Raw genomic sequence first — 19302 nt, 5'->3', positions numbered from 1 at the left:
CACACAGTGTATGTATACACACACAGTGTACACACAGTGGCACACAGGGTATACACAGTGTACACACACACTGTATACAGTGTACACACACACAGTGTACACACACAATGTACACAAGTACACACACATTGTACACACACTGTACACACACACTGTACACATACGCAGTGTACACACACACAGTGTACACACACTGTACACACACAGTGTACACATACGCAGTGTACACACACAGTGTATACACATAGTGTACACACACACAGTGTACACACACAGTGTCTGTACACAGTGTACACACACACACAATGTACACACACACATAGTGTACACACACAATGTACACAATGTACACACACAGTGTACACACACACAGTGTACACACACATTGACGGCCTTCAGTTACTTTCCAGACTTTACACCGTGCAAACATACAAATACACTTTTGTGTTGTTTTAGGGGGGGGGGAGCTCAATAATGTATAAAAAAATTTGCACGGCAAGTGAGCTGTGACGTCAGATCTGTGACGTGACCCTCGTATGTGGAAGCGTCACGCATTGTAGTGTAGCGGTTAGCGTTGTCTGTGTGTGTGTCTGTGTGTGTGTCTGTGTGTGTCTGTGTGTGTGTGTAAGCCTAACGCATTGTAGTGTAGCGGTTAGCGCTACGCTACACTACGAACCTGGCGACCCGAGTTCGATTCCCGCTCACGGCCACCACCGGTGACAATTATTTGAACCGGTCCTGGGCCTCCCCTAGGTCGACTCAGCCTCTAAAGAGTAACTGCTGTGGTGTGTGAACATCGCCACTGGGGAGACAAAGGCGGCCGGGTGTGGTGAATCCAAGTCCCGGGCGAAGCCGGGTAGTAACAGCTAGTCCTGGATATACCTACACAGCCTACATACAACAGAATAAGTAGTATCTCTTGACCCTGTAGTTGTATCTACTGACTGTACAGTAGTTTCTACTGAGCCAGTAGTAGCTACTGACTGTTTAGTAGTATTTACTGACTGTAGTAACTACTGACCGTAGTAGTATTTACTGGCCCTACAGTAGTGTCTACCGACTCTATAGTAGTAACGACTAACTGTATAGTAGTATCTGCTGACTCTATAGGAGTATTCACTGACTATAGTAGTAACTACTAACTCTATATCAGTATCTTCTCACTCTATAGTAGTGCCTACTGACTCTAGTAGCTACTGACCGTAGTTGTATCTGCTGACTGTAGCAGTATTTGCTGACTGTAGTGGTATAGTCTGACTGTTTTAGTATCTACTAACTCTATATAGCGGTATGTACCAACTCGATAGCATTATTTACTATTACTACAGCAGTGCATACCGACTGTGGTGGATCCTGCTCTCACTACAGCAGTGCATACTGTGGTGGTAACTGCTATCACTACAGCAGTGCATACTGACTGTGGCGGTACTTGCTATCACTACAGACCAATTTACTCTGACAGAGACCTACAGACTCACACATAGACCCATAGACTCGCACAGAGACCAATTTACTCTGACAGAGACCCACAGACTCACACATAGACCCATATACTCACACATAGACCAATTTACTCTGATAGAGACTCACAGACTCACACAGAGACCCATAGACTCACACAGAGCCAAATTTACTCTGACAGAGACCCACAGACTCACACAGAGACCCATAGACTCACACAAATACCAATTTAATCTGACAGAGGCCCACAGATTCACACAGAGACCCATAGACCCACACAGAGACCAGTTTACTCTGACAGAGGCCCACAGATTCACACAGAGACCCATAGACCCACACAGAGACCAGTTTACTCTGACAGAGACCCACAGACTCACACAGAGACCCATAGACTGATAGACTCACACAGATACCAATTTACTCTGACAGAGGCCCACAGACTCACACAGATACCCATAGACTCACACAGATACCAATTTACTCTGACAGAGGCCCAAAGACTCACACAGATACCCATAGGCCCACAGACTCACACAGAGACCCACAGACTCACACAGAGACCCACAGACTCACACAGAGACCCATAGACTCACCACACAGGCGGTCCCCACGAGGTGGTCGTCAGCCGTGCCCGGCGGCCGAGCGTTACTCACCCCCCCCCCACCACGTCGCTGTCTCCACAGCTGCCGTGACGAGTGTCGCTGTCTTCCTGCTGTCTCCACAGCTGCCGTGATGAGTGTCGCTGTCTTCCTGCTGTCTCCACAGCTGCCATGACGAGTGTCGCTGTCTTCCTGCTGTCTCCGCAGCTGCCGTGACGAGTGTCGCTGTCTTCCTGCTGTCTCCACAGCTGCCATGACGAGTGTCGCTGTCTTCCTGCTGTCTCCACAGCTGCCGTGATGAGTGCCGGTGACTCCAGGTTGTCTCTGGCCGCTGCCGTGATGAGTGCCGGTGACTCCAGGTTGTCTCTGGCCGCTGCTGGAGCTCACAGGAACATTCTGGTGAGTCGCTTTTAGGGAGGGCTCACCGGTGCTCTGTGTACTACTATGCACTGTACACTATACTATACACTGTACACTATTATACACTGTACACTATACAATACACTGTACACAACTATACACTACATTACTATCCACTACTATACACTACACTATACCCTACACTACTAAAAACTACAGTACTATACGCTACTATACACTATGCACTACTATACACTACAATGTAATATACACTACTATCCACTACTATACACTACACTATACCCTACACTACTAAAAACTACAGTACTATACGCTACTATACACTATGCACTACTATACACTACAATGTAATATACACTACTATACACTACAATCGGTCCTGGGCCTCCCCTAGGTTGACTCAAAAGAGTAGCTGGTGTAGCAGTGTGTCGTAGTAAACAAAGCCACTGGGGAGACAAAGGCGGTCCGGCGTGGTGCTGGCCACCCACCCCCTCATGTGCCACAGTGCCGGCAGCCTTCATAGGTGCTTCTATTTGCTAACAGCACTTGCCCCTATAGCCTGCCGAGGCTACACGGGGGACCTTTGTGTCTGTGTGAGTGATGACATGTGGCTCCGTGATGCCTCTGTCCGCTGGGACGCAGCTGAAGCCGGTGCCTGCGATGCTTCGTCTGCTGCAGTCGGTCGGTGTCGAGGGCGACACATTCACGTGGGAGCAGGTGGGTCCCATCACGACCACCAACACCATCATCATCTGCGTGGCTAGGAGATGTTGACTACCTCGCCTGGTGTACAGGAGGTCGTGGGTTCCATCACGACCCTGACACCTGCTGTATAATTTGCATTTGCACGATTATCACAGATGGCTACGTGTGGTGCGAAAGAAGTTCAACATAGTACAGACGTTACACTCACCCACCCACTCACCCAACCACTCGTCCACCCACTCATTCACTGACCGACTCACTCAGCCACCCACTCACCCAACCACTCACCCACTACATTTACCCACACACTAACACTCACTCACCCAACCACTCACTCATCCACTCACTCACCCAACCACTCACTCTACTCACCCTCTAACCCATCCACTCACTGACTAGTCCATCTCTTCCGCCCATGCCACTAAATCACTGATCCACCCACCCACTCACTGATCCCCTCACTCACTGATCCACACACCCACTCACTCACCCACTCACTCACCTACCCACCCACTCACCCACTCAATCACTCAACCACCCACTCACTAACTCATCCACTCAATCACCCACTCACTCACCCACCCACCCACCTACTCACCCACTCACCCACTCAGTCACCCACTCGTGTGTGTGCATGCATGCGTGTGTGTGTGCATGTGTGTGTGTGTGTGCGTCCCACGTAGGCGCACCACTACGTGGGACAATACATCAAGCGGAGACAACTTTACGATGTAGAGAGGCCGTACCTGGTGAGGTGTGGCGGGGACCCCCTGGGGGAGGTGTTTGGTGTGGAGGGATTCTCACTCAGAGATCCCAGGTGAGGGAGATAGAAAGAGGGTGGAGAGTGGGTGGGTGAGTGAGTGTGGGTGAGCGGATGAGTTATTTAGTGAGTGAGTGGGAGGGCGAGTGGGGGAGTGAATTATTGAGTGGGTGGGTGAGCTATTTACTGAGTGGGCGAGTGATTGAGTGGGTGAATATTCTTTGGTTCTTTCGCTAAAGTCACGTAGATAGAAAACTTATAATAAAAAAGTGAAATAAAAATAAACAAGCACAAGAGAGAGAGAGGGGTGGAGAGAGAGAGAGGGGTGGGAGATAGAGCCTGCATCCAAACCCAGCCTGGATCTCCCTGTCTCTATCTTCCAGACACTCGGTGGCAGCGCTGTTCGTGAAGTCATTCTCCATAGTGACGGCCGACAGCAGGCGAAGTGAAGTTCCCCTCCCTCCTCCTCCTCACTCCCTCCTCCTCACTCCCTCCTCCTCACTCCCTCCTTCTCACTCCCTCCCCGGGTTCATAGCGCGAAGTAGCGCTAACTACTACTACACTACCGCTACCCATATACAGTCACACACTCACTCACAACAACAACCGCCATTCGCCACTAAGTGGCGGTGACGTCACCACGACGCTTGTGCCAGGCTATGTGCACCCTGAGGCCACGTGAAGTGTCGAATGCCCGCTGGCAGGTCACGGGGCAGACCCAGGTGCCACGGGTCGACTGACTGAGATGACTGGCTGATGCACCACCTGTGCCCCCTACTGTGCCAACCTGCTGTGCTTTAGCCACCCGGCGCTCCGCTCGTTCTGAGCGTCGCTCCTCCGCCCTCCGTTGTTGTTGGAGGGCGACTGCCTCCAACTGCCCAGCAGCATCCTTCACGAGCCTCCTCCACAGAGGCCGATCTTGACACCGCTGGTACCAGTCATCGGCAAGTCCACTCAGCTCCACGTCCTCCTGTACCACATCACACCATCTCTTCTCTAGCCCGTGCCGCGCCCGCTTAGCCCCCTCAATCCGGGCGAACAAAAGCTGCTTCGGCATGCGGTGGCTGGGCATGCGGGCTACATGACCCAGCTACATCACCACCACCATCACCACCGCCATCACCCTCACCAGCACCACCACCACCATCACCACCATCACCACCATCACCACCACCATCACCACCATCACCCTCACCACCACCCTCACCACCACCATCACCACCACCCTCACCACCACCACCACCCTCACCATCACCACCACCATCACCACCACCCTTACCACCACCACCCTCACCACCACCATCACCACCACCCTCACCACCACCATCACCACCATCACCCTCACCACCACCATCACCCTCACCAGCACCACCATCACCACCACCATCACCACCATCATCACCACCATCACCACCACCCTCACCACCACCACCCTCACCATCACCACCATCACCCTCACCACCACCATCACCCTCACCACCACCATCACCACCACCATCATCACTACCACCATCACCACCACCATCACCACCATCACCCTCACCACCACCATCACCACCCTCACCACCACCATCACCACCACTATCACCACCACCATCACCACCACCATCATCACCACCACCATCACCACCATCACCCTCACCACCACCATCACCACCACCATCATCACCACCACTACCACCATCACCACCACCATCACCACCATCACCACCACCCTCACCATCACCCTCATCACCACCACCATCACCACTACCACCATCACCACAATCACCACCATCACCCTCACCACCACCACCACCACCCTCACCACCATCACCACCACCATCACCACCACCACCACCATCACCACCCTCACCACCATCACCACCATCACCACCACCCTCACCATCACCACCACCATCACCACCACCATCATCACCACCCTCACCATCATCACCACCACCATCACCACCATCACCACCACCATCACCACCACCCTCACCACCACCATCACCACCACCATCACCACCACCACCCTCACCATCACCACCACCACCACCCTCACCACCACCACCACCCTCACCACCACCATCACCACCACCATCATCACTACCACCATCACCACCATCACCCTCACCACCCTCACCATCACCCTCTTCACCACCACCACCATCACCACTATCACCACCATCACCCTCACCACCACCACCATCACCACCATCACCCTCACCACCATCACCACCATCACCACCACCATCACCACCATCACCACCACCATCACCCTCACCACCCTCACCACCCTCACCATCACCACCCTCACCATCACCACCACCACCCTCACCACCACCACCCTCACTCACCCTCACCACCATCACCACCACCATCACCACCACCACCCTCACCACCACCATCACCACCACCATCACCACCACCACCCTCACCACCACCATCACCACAATCACCCTCACCACCAGTGACGTCACCGCCACTTAGTGGCGAATGGCGGTTGTTGTTGTTGTGTGTGTGTCTGTGTGTGTGTGTCTGTGTGTGTGTGTCTGTGTGTGTGTCTGTGTGTTTGTGTCTGTGTGTTTGTGTGTTTGTGTCTGTGTATGTGTCTGTGTGTCTGTGTGTGTGTCTGTGTGTGTGTGTCTGTGTGTGTGTGTAAGCGTAACGCATTGTAGTGTAGCAGTTAGCGCTACGCTACGAACCCGGCGACCCGAGTTCGATTCCCACTCACGGACACCACCGGCGACGATTATTTTAACCGCTTCTGGGCCTCCCCTAGGTCGACTCAGCCTCAACGAGTAACTGTTGCGATGTAAACATCGCCACTGGGGAGACAAATGCGGCTGGACGTGGTGGATCCAAGTCCCGGGCGAAGCCGGGTAGTACAGCTAGTCGTGAATATATGAATGAATATAGACGTGTAATTCACGTGTGACTGTATATATTAATTCCTCCATGGCTCGATACTGACGTGTAGATGGTGTGTCTGCAGCTGACGCTGGTCTGATGGAGCAAAGGCCCTCAGCACAGCAGCTCGGTACGACAAGTCAACAATGCGACCAGCGTGCATACAGCACGGATCGGACTGGAAATTTGACACAGCACCAGAATACTCGCACAGGAGAGAAACCCTTCAAGTGCACTGTGTGTGGGAAGGCATTTTCACAGTCATCTGCTCTTAAAATACACCAGAGAACACACACGGGAGAGAAACCCTTCAGGTGTAGTGTGTGTGGGAAGACATTTTCAGATTCATCTGCTCTTAAAACACACCAGAGAACACACACAGGAGAGAAATCCTTCAAGTGCAGTGTGTGTGGGATGGCATTTTCACGGTCATCTGCTCTTAAAACACACCAGAGAACACACACGGGAGAGAAACCCTTCAGGTGCAGTGTGTGTGGGAAGGCATTTCCAGATTCATTTAATCTTCAAAGTCACCAGAGAACACACACGGGAGAGAAACCCTTCAAGTGCAGTGTGTGTGTGAAGGCATTTTCACAGTCATCTGCTCTTAAAAAATACCAGAGAACACACACGGGAGAGAAACCCTTCAAGTGCAGTGTGTGTGTGAAGGAATTTTCACAGTCATCTGCTCTTAAAACACACCAGAGAACACACACGGGAGAGAAACCCTTCAGGTGCAGTGTGTGTGGGAAGACATTTTCAGATTCATCTACTCTTAAAAAACACCACAGAACACACACGGGAGAGAAACCCTTCAAGTGCAGTGTGTGTGAGAAGGCATTTCCAGATTCATTTCATATTAAAACACACCAGAGAACACACACGGGAGAGAAACCCTTCAAGTGCAGTGTGTGTGGGAAGACATTTTCAGATTCATCTAATCTTAAAACACACCAGAGAACACACACGGGAGAGAAACCCTTCAGGTGCAGTGTGTGTGGGAAGACATTTTCACAATCATCTGCTCTTAAAAAACACCAGAGAACACACACAGGAGAGAAACCCTTCAAGTGCAGTGTGTGCGGGAAGGCGTTTGCACATTCATCTAATCTTGTAGAACACCAGAGAACACACACGGGAGAGAAACCCTTCAAGTGCAGTGTGTGTGGGAAAGCGTTTGCACATTCATCTGCTCTTGTAGCACACCAGAGAACACACACAGGAGAGAAACCCTTCAAGTGCAGTGTGTGTGGGAAGGCGTTTCCACGTTCATGTTCTCTTGTAATACACCAGAGAACACACACGGGAGATAAACCCTTCAGGTGCAGTGTGTGTGGGAAGGCGTTTGCACATTCATCTACACTTGTAGAACACCAGCGAACACACACGGGAGAGAAACCCTTCAGGTGCAGTGTGTGTGGGAAGACATTTTCATGGTCATCCGCTCTTAAAACACACCAGAGAACACACATGGGAGAGAAACCCTTCAAGTGCAGTGTGTGTGGGAAGACATTTTCAGATTCATCTACTCTTAAAAAACACCAGAGAACACACACGGGAGAGAAACCCTTCAGGTGCAGTGTGTGTGGGAAGGCATTTTCAGATTCATTTGCTCTTAAAACACACCAGAGAACACACACCGGAGAGAAACCCTTCAAGTGCATTCCGTGCGAGATAACGTTTGCACAGCAACAACATCTTCAAGTACACCAGAGAACACAGAAGCATCAGAAGATCCACAAGGAGTGGAGTCTGAAATCAGCTTGTGAAAGTCAAAGTGCCGCAATGAGCCCATCCCTTATTAAACAAGAACCGGAAGAAAATCCCAGCTTGGACACTTTTAAAGGTATCGAGGTGAAATATGAAGAGGTGATGGTGAAGAGGGAAGTAGTGATGGTGAAGAGGGAAGAAGTGATGGTGAAGAGGGAAGAAGTGAAGGTGAAATGTGAAGATGAAGATGCAACTCCAAAATCGGACCTTCACATCGACGGAGACAGCGTGAAGCAGGAGGTGAATTCTGCCTGTGAGGCAGAGCGAGGCAACTCCCAGCAGTTTGTGGAAGTGGAGGTGTGGGTGGACTTCTCCGAGACAATACAAAGTCAAATGGAGACGCGGTAGATGTGTAAGCCAGAGACCATGTCGCTCCAATAGATGCACCTTTGTCACAGGCCTTTAATGACAAGAATGTGAAGTTGGACACTCAGTTGCTAGGTTCAACCTGCAGAGTAAGAGCGGCCAGTCTTTGTGGACCTGTGGGTTGGGTAGATCTCTAACCAGGAGCGAGAGACAATAAGCTCCCAAGCATTCACTATGTTATAATAATTGCATTTACACGGTGCTTGCTTAACCGCTTCAGCAACTCGGAGTTTTGTATCTCGTCTGAAGCACTCGAAGAGCATCCCCAAGTAGCAGCTGCCCTTGTTTGGCACAAGGTGGTGGCCCTGCACCGGCCTGCATGTGGACAAGAGCCTGTCAGTAGGGGGCAACGATTGATGCGTCATCTCAGTTGTGTAGTTTGTAGGCAATCTTGATTTGAAGCTTTCGTGACTGCAGGAATCCACACTCTTGGGTTATTTCGGTAAAGTCACCACGTGGGTAGAAACATAACAGATCACGGCGTTTAGATCACAACACAAGCAATCGTCATCAGGTGGGACAACCACAGCAAGAGAAACTGCTGAAGTAGTAGGCGCCTACTCCAGCAGTTTCTTCTTCTTGCTGCTGTGCTTGTCCCACCTGATGACGATTGCTTGTGTTGCCATCGAAGCGCCCTCATCTATTATTTGTAGCGTAATGTTTAGAATTTGCTACATTTTGACGCAGACGCCAACATGCAATGGCCTACTCGTTTTGAATGACGCAACAATAGTACGTTGTACATACACGGTTAAGCAGACGGTGCGTATTTGTAAAATAACTTCTTAAATTTTGATTTAAAGCTTTCGTGACTGCAGTAATTCATATTCTTAGTTTTTTCGGTAAAGTCACGTTGAAGAGAAACAACAAAATAACAAAATATATATAAAACAATAAAAAATTCTCACGACGTTTCGACCATAACTCAAACGGTCATCATCAGGTGTGTCGGTTTGCATAAATTTATTTAGAAAACGGCATATTTATTTATTTATATAAAAATAACGTTTGCGTCACGCGCAACGATTGGCTGTTTGCCAGGACTAGTCCATCTATTTTTTGAAAAGAGGAGGGGGGAGACGAAATTTGTTTTTATTTATTTTGTCTGAAAGCCACTGTAAGCGTGAACAATCAATCAAGAACTGAAATGATTTATCAAATCTTTCCAATGATTGCTAAGATAGAATCCATCTTCTCGGTTGAAATTGTCTCTGTGTTTGTATATGTGGATAGCCTCATGAACGAATCTCTCATGGAAGCCAGATGGCTTACAAAGAACCTCCGTCTTGGAAAAGTCAATGGCATGTGAGCCTACTGAATTAGAACAATGATCTGCTACGGCCGAGGTGTTGGTCCTACCGTGTTTAAGGTCTGCTTTATGTTCACGAATGCGGTCCGAGATATGGCGTTTGGTTTCTCCAATGTAACTACTACCACAGAGGCAACTTAGTTTGTAGACACCAGGGTATTGTATGTCCGGAATCACATCTTTTACAGACGGAACCAGATCACGGATTTTATGTAATGTGTTGAAACGGACCTGGATCTTGTGTTTATTCAAGATTTTGGAGATCTTTTTTGTGATCCCAGCAATGTAGGGTAAAGTGATGGTTTTGAAAGGCTCCTCAAGAGGGTTCTTCTTCATGGTTTGAGTGATAGCTTTGCGGATTGTATAGTCGGAGTAACCATTAGCCCTAAGAGCTTGGTGTACGTGCTTGAGTTCACTGCTTATGTGTTCCTGGTCGGATATGCATTGGGCTCTATGATACAGAGTCTTGATGAGAGAATTCTTCTGTGATGGATGGTGGTGGGAATCCGGTTTCAGATAAGCATCCGTATGGGTAGCTTTCCTGTAGACAGAGTGGCTCATTGAACCATCAGGTCTCTTTTTAATTAGGACATCCAAAAAAGGTATCTTGCCATCTATTTCGACTTCCATGGTAAATCTGATGGCTGGGTGTATGGAATTGATGTGGTCGAAGAATTGGTCTAGAGCAGGCCGGCCATGTGGCCAGATGACAAAAGTGTCATCCACGTACCTCTTCCATAAGGTTGGGCGCAGAGTGGCAGTCTGGATGGCGTCAGTCTCAAATTTCTCCATGAAAATGTTAGCTATAACTGGAGAAAGGGGGGAGCCCATTGGGGTGCCCTCAGTTTGTTTGTAGAAAGTTCCATTCCAAGTGAAGTATGTATTGGTTAAACAGTGTCTCACCAGGGGGGGTACCTCAGTGTTTAGTCCTTGATGAACCAAGTCTTCAATGATTGCAATGGTGTCAGGTACAGGAACCGTGGTGAATAAGGAAACTACATCAAAACTGACAAGCAGGTCGTCTGGGGACAGGGAAATACCCTTGATTGTTGATACCAGGTGAGTAGAATTTTGTACCGCAGAGGTGGTCTTTCCAGTGAAAGGACGCAGGATTTCAGACAAATACAACAACAAAATTAAAGAATTACTCGACGATGGTAGTTATACAAAAATAAAAAGAGATCCCACCAACAGCCTCGTCACACAAACCAACAAAATAATTTCTGATTCAACCACATTAATTGATCAATCTAAACAGTTTTCATTGAAACCTTCTGCTGCCAGGCCACCAAGATTATACGGCTTACCAAAAATACATAAAGTTGATACACCTCTTCGTCCCATAGTCTCTACTATCAGCTCCCCCACCTACAAACTAGCTCGTTTTTTGTCTGAAATCCTGCGTCCTTTCACTGGAAAGACCACCTCTGCGGTACAAAATTCTACTCACCTGGTATCAACAATCAAGGGTATTTCCCTGTCCCCAGACGACCTGCTTGTCAGTTTTGATGTAGTTTCCTTATTCACCAAGGTTCCTGTACCTGACACCATTGCAATCATTGAAGACTTGGTTCATCAAGGACTAAACACTGAGGTACCCCCCCTGGTGAGACACTGTTTAACCAATACATACCTCACTTGGAATGGAACTTTCTACAAACAAACTGAGGGCACCCCAATGGGCTCCCCCCTTTCTCCAGTTATAGCTAACATTTTCATGGAGAAATTTGAGACTGACGCCATCCAGACTGCCACTCTGCGCCCAACCTTATGGAAGAGGTACGTGGATGACACTTTTGTCATCTGGCCACATGGCCGGCCTGCTCTAGACCAATTCTTCGACCACATCAATTCCATACACCCAGCCATCAGATTTACCATGGAAGTCGAAATAGATGGCAAGATACCTTTTTTGGATGTCCTAATTAAAAAGAGACCTGATGGTTCAATGAGCCACTCTGTCTACAGGAAAGCTACCCATACGGATGCTTATCTGAAACCGGATTCCCACCACCATCCATCACAGAAGAATTCTCTCATCAAGACTCTGTATCATAGAGCCCAATGCATATCCGACCAGGAACACATAAGCAGTGAACTCAAGCACGTACACCAAGCTCTTAGGGCTAATGGTTACTCCGACTATACAATCCGCAAAGCTATCACTCAAACCATGAAGAAGAACCCTCTTGAGGAGCCTTTCAAAACCATCACTTTACCCTACATTGCTGGGATCACAAAAAATATCTCCAAAATCTTGAATAAACACAAGATCCAGGTCCGTTTCAACACATTACATAAAATCCGTGATCTGGTTCCGTCTGTAAAAGATGTGATTCCGGACATACAATACCCTGGTGTCTACAAACTAAGTTGCCTCTGTGGTAGTAGTTACATTGGAGAAACCAAACGCCATATCTCGGACCGCATTCGTGAACATAAAGCAGACCTTAAACACGGTAGGACCAACACCTCGGCCGTAGCAGATCATTGTTCTAATTCAGTAGGCTCACATGCCATTGACTTTTCCAAGACGGAGGTTCTTTGTAAGCCATCTGGCTTCCATGAGAGATTCGTTCATGAGGCTATCCACATATACAAACACAGAGACAATTTCAACCGAGAAGATGGATTCTATCTTAGCAATCATTGGAAAGATTTGATAAATCATTTCAGTTCTTGATTGATTGTTCACGCTTACAGTGGCTTTCAGACAGCATACATAAAAACAAATTTCGTCTCCCCCCTCCTCTTTTCAAAAAATAGATGGACTAGTCCTGGCAAACAGCCAATCGTTGCGCGTGACGCAAACGTTATTTTTTTATATAAATAAATAAATATGCCGTTTTCAAAATAAATTTATGCAAACCGACACACCTGATGATGACCGTTTGAGTTATGGTCGAAACGTCGTGAGAATTTTTTATTGTTTTATATATATTTTGTTATTTTGTTGTTTCTCTTCAACGTGACTTTACCGAAAAAACTAAGAATATAAATAACTTCTTGTTAATACCGAGTAACGTGATGCAGTCAATTTCGCTGCAGTAATTCAATGTTGCTAATATGCCCGTCAATGATTTAGAATGAATACTTGTCTGATTGTGCGCGTACATGTAACATTTTGTCTGTGAGGGTCAAACATTGAATAACTGATGTTAGGACAAAGTGTGTGTGTTTGGAAGTAACCTGTACAGAGAACTCGGGTGAGACCCGTTGTTCTTGTGATGCAGGTCAAAGGGTACTTTTGTGTTTCACGAAGCGTCTGCTTCTGAAGCAACTCATTGTCTTTGAAATTGGTAGCACGCTCGGATCATTCATCAGTTACAAGGCACACCATTTAAAAGTTACACGTATAGGAGGAGGTACATTCTCTACAACACGAATTGTAGTTTTATCTTACGTGTTGACGTAGATTTTGTCTAGCTAGGACTAGAAATGCTCCTTGCTGATTCACGTCTGGATGTTCGTTACCTATCGGTTGAAGCAAACCCCACTGCTGTTGAGACGCTGTGCACCAATAACGGTCCAACACATTGACGGCCTTCAGGCCAGGAAAGTCACAACATTTGCACACGAAGGACGCATTCACGCAAGTACCCCATGCTCCGTTTTGAAGCTTTAAAATGAAACATCTTTGAATTGTGTTGTTTTGAATTAGATAATTTTATTTCCTCATTAAAAGCTTGTATCAATTTACATCTGGAAGACTTCATTGAAAAGGACATTTCGTGTGAATTTTCTCTCGTCATTAAGTGGATGGCCTTGCCGGGGGTTCGGTTCAATGCGGACACAGTGTACACACACACACAGTGTACACACAGTGTAGACACACACACATAGTGTACACACAGTGTACACACAGTGTACACACACACACAGTGTACACGCAGTGTGCACGCGCACAATGAAGAGTGACACAACAACAACCGCCATTCGCCACTAAGTGGTGGTGACGTCACGACGCTTGTGCCAGGCACAGTGACACACACAGTGTACACACACACAGTGTATACACAATAATGTCCACGTTGTTGCTGAGCTCACACACCCAAGGGAGGGAGCAATGGAAAATGAATCTAAATCAACTTAAACTCCAACTCTGTGACGTCACCACTCTGCATTACCTCATCGGCGTGAAACGCCAGGGTGAGGTGTAGCTCGCTAGTGACGTCAGGTCACCAAGGTATTCACCCATCACCCGTCCACCGCGCTCTTGAGCATGACGTCCCCTCCGCCTGGGTCACTGCCGATATCGTTCCAGTGGCAATCCTTATTTGGGCAAAGCTACGCCCAGTGACTGGCGGCTCATTAACATAATGTATCCGTTGAAGCCGTCGCGAGTTTATTGCGACGGGTTCGGCGCTCACGCTCCCATCCCTCGCAGTTTGGGCCGGCCTCATTAACATAATGTATTCAGTTAGAGAGCCGCTTGTGGGAGGGAAGTGACGTCATACTACTTCCTGCTGTCGCGAGGCAACAGGAAGCTGCCGTGTGCGCGCTTGCACTGAAATCCGAGGTGAGAAATTCTCATCGTTGTGGTGGTGGTGGTGGTTGTGGTGGTGGTTGTTGTTGTTTACCAAGGTAGAGCCTCTCTCTCGTAGGGATGTCAATTGAGTAGCAGCGAGCATGGGAATCGATGTCCAGGTTGGAACTTTACAGCGCGGGGCCTAGCCACGCGGGGCCTTGCCTCCTGCCCTCGCCTGATTGCATTCACTTTAATTTTCTCGCTTAAGTTTAATTTGTCTTCACCCGGCTCGCCACTTTGTAACTTTATTTTATTGTAAATATTCACGCAGTTTTTATTTTCTTTTGTTAGCAGGCCAAGCCCGCTTGAGCTGCTATACCGCTCTTGTTATCAGAAGCGACCTGCCCACAACACAAGGTGAGGCTTTGTCAACGTGTGTGAATGTTTTGACTTAAAACTTTGGTGACTGCAGGAATTAATATTCTTGGTTCTTTCGGTAAAGTCACGTAGATATGAAATAAAATTAAAATAACAGCTAATAAAATGAAAAAATAATTGTAAATAAGGCAAAAAAACTCACGTTTTGATCGCAACACAAGTGGTCTTTATTTAATGTAATTGTATTATCTGTTATTGTTATTTTCTATCTACGTAACTTTACTGAAAGAAACAAGAATACGTGTGTCAATGTCTATCGGTCAAAGACGCTAAACGGAGTGACGCGCAAACTCCAAATATACAGCAGGCGTCAGGGTCGGGATCGAACCCACGACTTCCTGTATACCAGGTGAGGTAGTTAACATCTCATCACGGAGAGAGACACGCAAACTTCAGTTAGCCTCGGCTATGTTCGTTGATCCTCAATTAATTACTTGGTGGAGTGAGAAAGCATTCATGCCGAGCAGATGAAGGTGGCCAGGCGTGATTCTAGACACGCCACCGCCTGTTTATCCAGTGACAGTGTACAGTTTGTGTTTGCAGTAACGTCTATTAACTCTGTTGAACACGGAGGTTATAGCGTAACAATAGTTTATTTTTGTTTTCCTCTGAAACTCTTTGTAAGAATGGAAACAGGAGGTGAACACAGCACACACATGCAGCTGAAGTCGGAACTGTTCATCCCAGCATTCACGGACATCTGAGCCTGGATTCACACCTCTAAGTTGCGATTGAACGTTAATTTATGCATTTCTGCCTAACACATAGTATTGTTTTCAACACCCTTTGCTATGTCAGCTGAATTTAGCTCTCATAAATATTCCTTTTGTAGCCAGACAGCTGAAATTGTGTGCTCGGAGTTCTTGGTGAACATTCATTTTGAAGATACGAGGGCTTCCAGGCATGTTTATAACCATTTGCGCTCTCATTGTGTGCCATAACAGCCCGTGTGATGAATTTGGGAAACGTTTTTACTACATCATGAATATATGAATAAGTATAGACTTGTAAGTCACGTGTTACTGTGTATATATGCATTCCTCTGTGCCTCGATACTGACGTGTAGATGGTGTGGATATTATTTTTTTCTGTCTGCAGCTGACGCTGGTCTGATGGAGCAAAGGCAGTCAGCGCAGCTCGGTATGACAAGTCAACAATGCGACCAGCGTGCATACAGCACGGATCGGACTGGAAATTTGACACGGCACCAGAGAACTCACACAGGAGAGAAACCCTTCAGGTGCACTATGTGCGGGAAGGCATTTGCACAGTCATCTGTTCTTAAAGAACACCAGAGAACACACACAGGAGAGAAACCCTTCAAGTGCACTGTGTGTGGGAAGGCATTTTCACAGTCCCCACATCTTCAAGTACACCAGAGAACACACACAGGAGAGAAACCCTTTAAGTGCACTGTGCCTGGGAAGGTGTTTGCATGGCTATCAGTTCTTCAGACCCTCCAGAGAACTCACACAGGAGAGAAACCCTTCAAGTGCACTGTGTGTGGGAAGGCGGTTGCACATTCATCAAATCTGCAAAGACACCAGAGAACACACACGGGAGAGAAACCGTTCAAGTGCACTGTGTGTGGGAAGGCATTTTCACAGTCATCTGTTCTTAAAGAACACCAGAGAACACACACAGGAGAGAAACCCTTCAAGTGCACTGTGTGTGGGAAGGCATTTTCACTGTCATCTGTTTTTAAAAAACACCAGAGAACACACACTGGAGAGAAACCCTTCAGGTGCATTTTGTGCGGGATGTTTGCACAGTCATCAAATCTTCAAGTACACGAGAGAGCACACACGGGAGAGAAACCCTTCAGGTGCACTCTGTGCGGGAAGGCGTTTGCACATTCATCAAGTCTTAAAGTACACCAAAGAACACACAGGAGAGAAACCCTTCAGGTGCACTCTGTGCAGGAAAGCGTTTTCACAGTCACCACATCTTAAAGTACACCAGAGAACACACACGGGAGAGAAACCCTTCAAGTGCAGTGTGTGTGGGATGATGTTTGCACAGTCATCACGTCTTCAAGTACACCAAAGAACACACACGGGAGAGAAACCCTTCAGGTGCACTCTGTGCGGGAAGGCGTTTGCACATTCATAAAATCTTCAAGTACACCAGAGAACACGGAAGCATCTGAAGATCTGCAAGTAGTGGAGTCTGAAATCAGCTTGTGAAAGTCAAAGTGCCACAATAAGCCCATCCCTCATGAAACAAGAACCGGACGAAAATCCCAGCTTGGACACTTTTAAAGGTATCGAGGTGAAATATGAAGAAGTGATGGTGAAGAGCGAAGAAGTGAAAGTGAAATGTGAAGATGAAGATTCAACTCCAAAATGGGACCTTCACATCAATGGAGACAACGTGAAGCAGGAGGAGAATTCTGACTGTGAGGCAGAGCGAGGCAACTCCCAGCGGTTTGTGGAAGTGGAGGTGTGGGTGGACTTCTTCCGAGACAATACAAAGTCAAGTGGAGACCCGGTAGATGTGTAAGCTTGAGACAATGTCGCTACAATAGATGCACCTTTGTCACAGGCCTTTAATGACAAGAATGTGAAGTTGAACACTCAGTTCTTAGGTTCAACCTGCAGAGTAAGGGCGAGCGGCCAGTCTTTGTGGACCTGTGGGTTGGGGAGATCTCTAGCCAGGAGCGAGAGCCAAGAAGCCCCCAAGCATTCACTATGTTATTATAATTGCATTCATATGGTGCTTGCTTAATCGCCTCGGCAACTCGGAGTTTTGTATCTCGTCTGAAACACTCGAAGAGCATCCCCAAGTAGCAGCTGCCCCTGTGTGGCACAGGGTGGTGGCCCTGCACCGGCCTTCATTTATTTTGGTTTTTTTTCCGCCTGAGGACGACCGCTTGTGTTACGATCGAAACTTCGTGATCTATTATTATTTTGTCTACCTACGTGACTTTACTGAAAGAACCAAAGAGTATGTGAACAAGAGGCTGTCAGTAGGGGGCGATGATTGATGTTTCATCTCAGTTATGTAATTTGTCGCTAATGTTTAGAATTCGCCAGCATGCAATGGCCTACTCGTTTTGAATGACACAATAGTATGTTTTACATCCACTGTTAAGCAGATGGTGTATTTTTTAAATAGCTTCTTGTTAATACGATGTAACCTGATGCAGGATATTTCACTGCAGTAATTCAATTTTGTTAATATGCCTGTCAATAATTAAGAATGAATACTTGTCTGATTGTGCGTGTACATGTAACATTTTGTCTATGAGGGTCAAACATTGATTAAGTGTTCAAATCTAGATTGATTAAGTGATGTTAGGACAAAGTGTGTGTGTGTGTTTGGAAGTAACCTGTACAGATAACTCAGGTGAGATCCGTTGTTCTTGTGATACAGGTCAAAGGGTACTTTTGTGTTTCACGAAGCGTCGGCCTCTGCAGCAACTCATTGTCTTTGAAATAGTGAGCACACTCGGATCATTCATCAGTTACAAGGCATACCACTTGAAAGTTACACGTATAGGAGGAGGTACATTCTCTACAACACGAATTGTAGTTTTGTCTCACGTGTTGACGTAGATTTTGTCTAACTAGGACTAGAAATGCTCCTTGCTGATTAACGTCTGGATGTTCGTTACCTATCGGTTGAAGCAAACCCCACTGCTGTTATTGAGACACTGTGCACCAATAAGGGTCCAACACATTGACGGCCTTCAGGCCAGGAAAGTCACAACATTTGCACACGAAGGACGCATTCACGCAAGTACCCCGTGCTCCGTTTTAAAATGAAACATCTTTGACTTGTGTTGTGTTTTGAATTAGATGATTTTATTTCTTCATTAAAAGCTTGTATCAATTTACATCTGGAAGACTTAATTCAAAAGGACATTGCGTGTGAATTTTCTCTCGTCATTAAGTAGATGGCCTTGCCGGGGTTTCGGTTCAATGTGGACACAGTGTACACACACTGTACACACAGTTTACACACACACAGTGTACACACACACAGTGTATACACAGTGTACACACACACAATGTACACACACAGTGTACACACACACTGTACACAGTGTACACACTGTACACAGTTTATACACACAGTGTACACACACAGGGTACACACACAGTGTATATACACAGTGTACACACACACAGTGTACACACACAGGGTACAC

At 47.3% G+C, this 19302-nt stretch overlaps 1 protein-coding gene across 1 annotated transcript; it reads left to right on the top strand.

The window, feature by feature from the left end:
* Window positions 1–2357: 2357 nt before the first annotated feature.
* On the top strand, window positions 2358–18574 carry LOC142910726 (uncharacterized). Its single transcript, XM_076060122.1, has 7 exons — window positions 2358–2459; window positions 3084–3158; window positions 3830–3963; window positions 4290–4346; window positions 6966–8575; window positions 15066–15128; window positions 16248–18574. The coding sequence occupies exons 1-7, from the start codon at window positions 2358–2360 to the stop codon at window positions 17099–17101; spliced, it is 2895 nt and encodes a 964-aa protein (XP_075916237.1). The 3' UTR covers window positions 17102–18574.
* The last annotated feature ends 728 nt before the right edge of the window (window positions 18575–19302 follow it).

The sequence above is a fragment of the Petromyzon marinus genome, unplaced genomic scaffold (genome assembly GCF_048934315.1).
Source record: "Petromyzon marinus isolate PM22_M1 ecotype Great Lakes invasive population unplaced genomic scaffold, UKy_Petmar_22M1.pri1.0 PM_G_Scaffold_15, whole genome shotgun sequence".
Taxonomy (NCBI): domain Eukaryota; kingdom Metazoa; phylum Chordata; class Hyperoartia; order Petromyzontiformes; family Petromyzontidae; genus Petromyzon; species Petromyzon marinus.
Note: the sequence above shows the minus strand (reverse complement) of the source record. Positions and strands in the feature narration are given on the sequence as shown.

Excerpts from the sequence above, each read along its gene's own strand:
- LOC142910726 (XM_076060122.1), top strand. The coding sequence starts at position 2,358 with ATGAGTGCCGGTGACTCCAGGTTGTCTCTGGCCGCTGCCGTGATGAGT. Across the intron at positions 2,460-3,083 it reads GAGCTCACAGGAACATTCTG|CTGAAGCCGGTGCCTGCGAT; the intron begins GTGAGTCGCTTT and ends GCTGGGACGCAG. Across the intron at positions 4,347-6,965 it reads ATAGTGACGGCCGACAGCAG|CACGGATCGGACTGGAAATT; the intron begins GCGAAGTGAAGT and ends GCGTGCATACAG.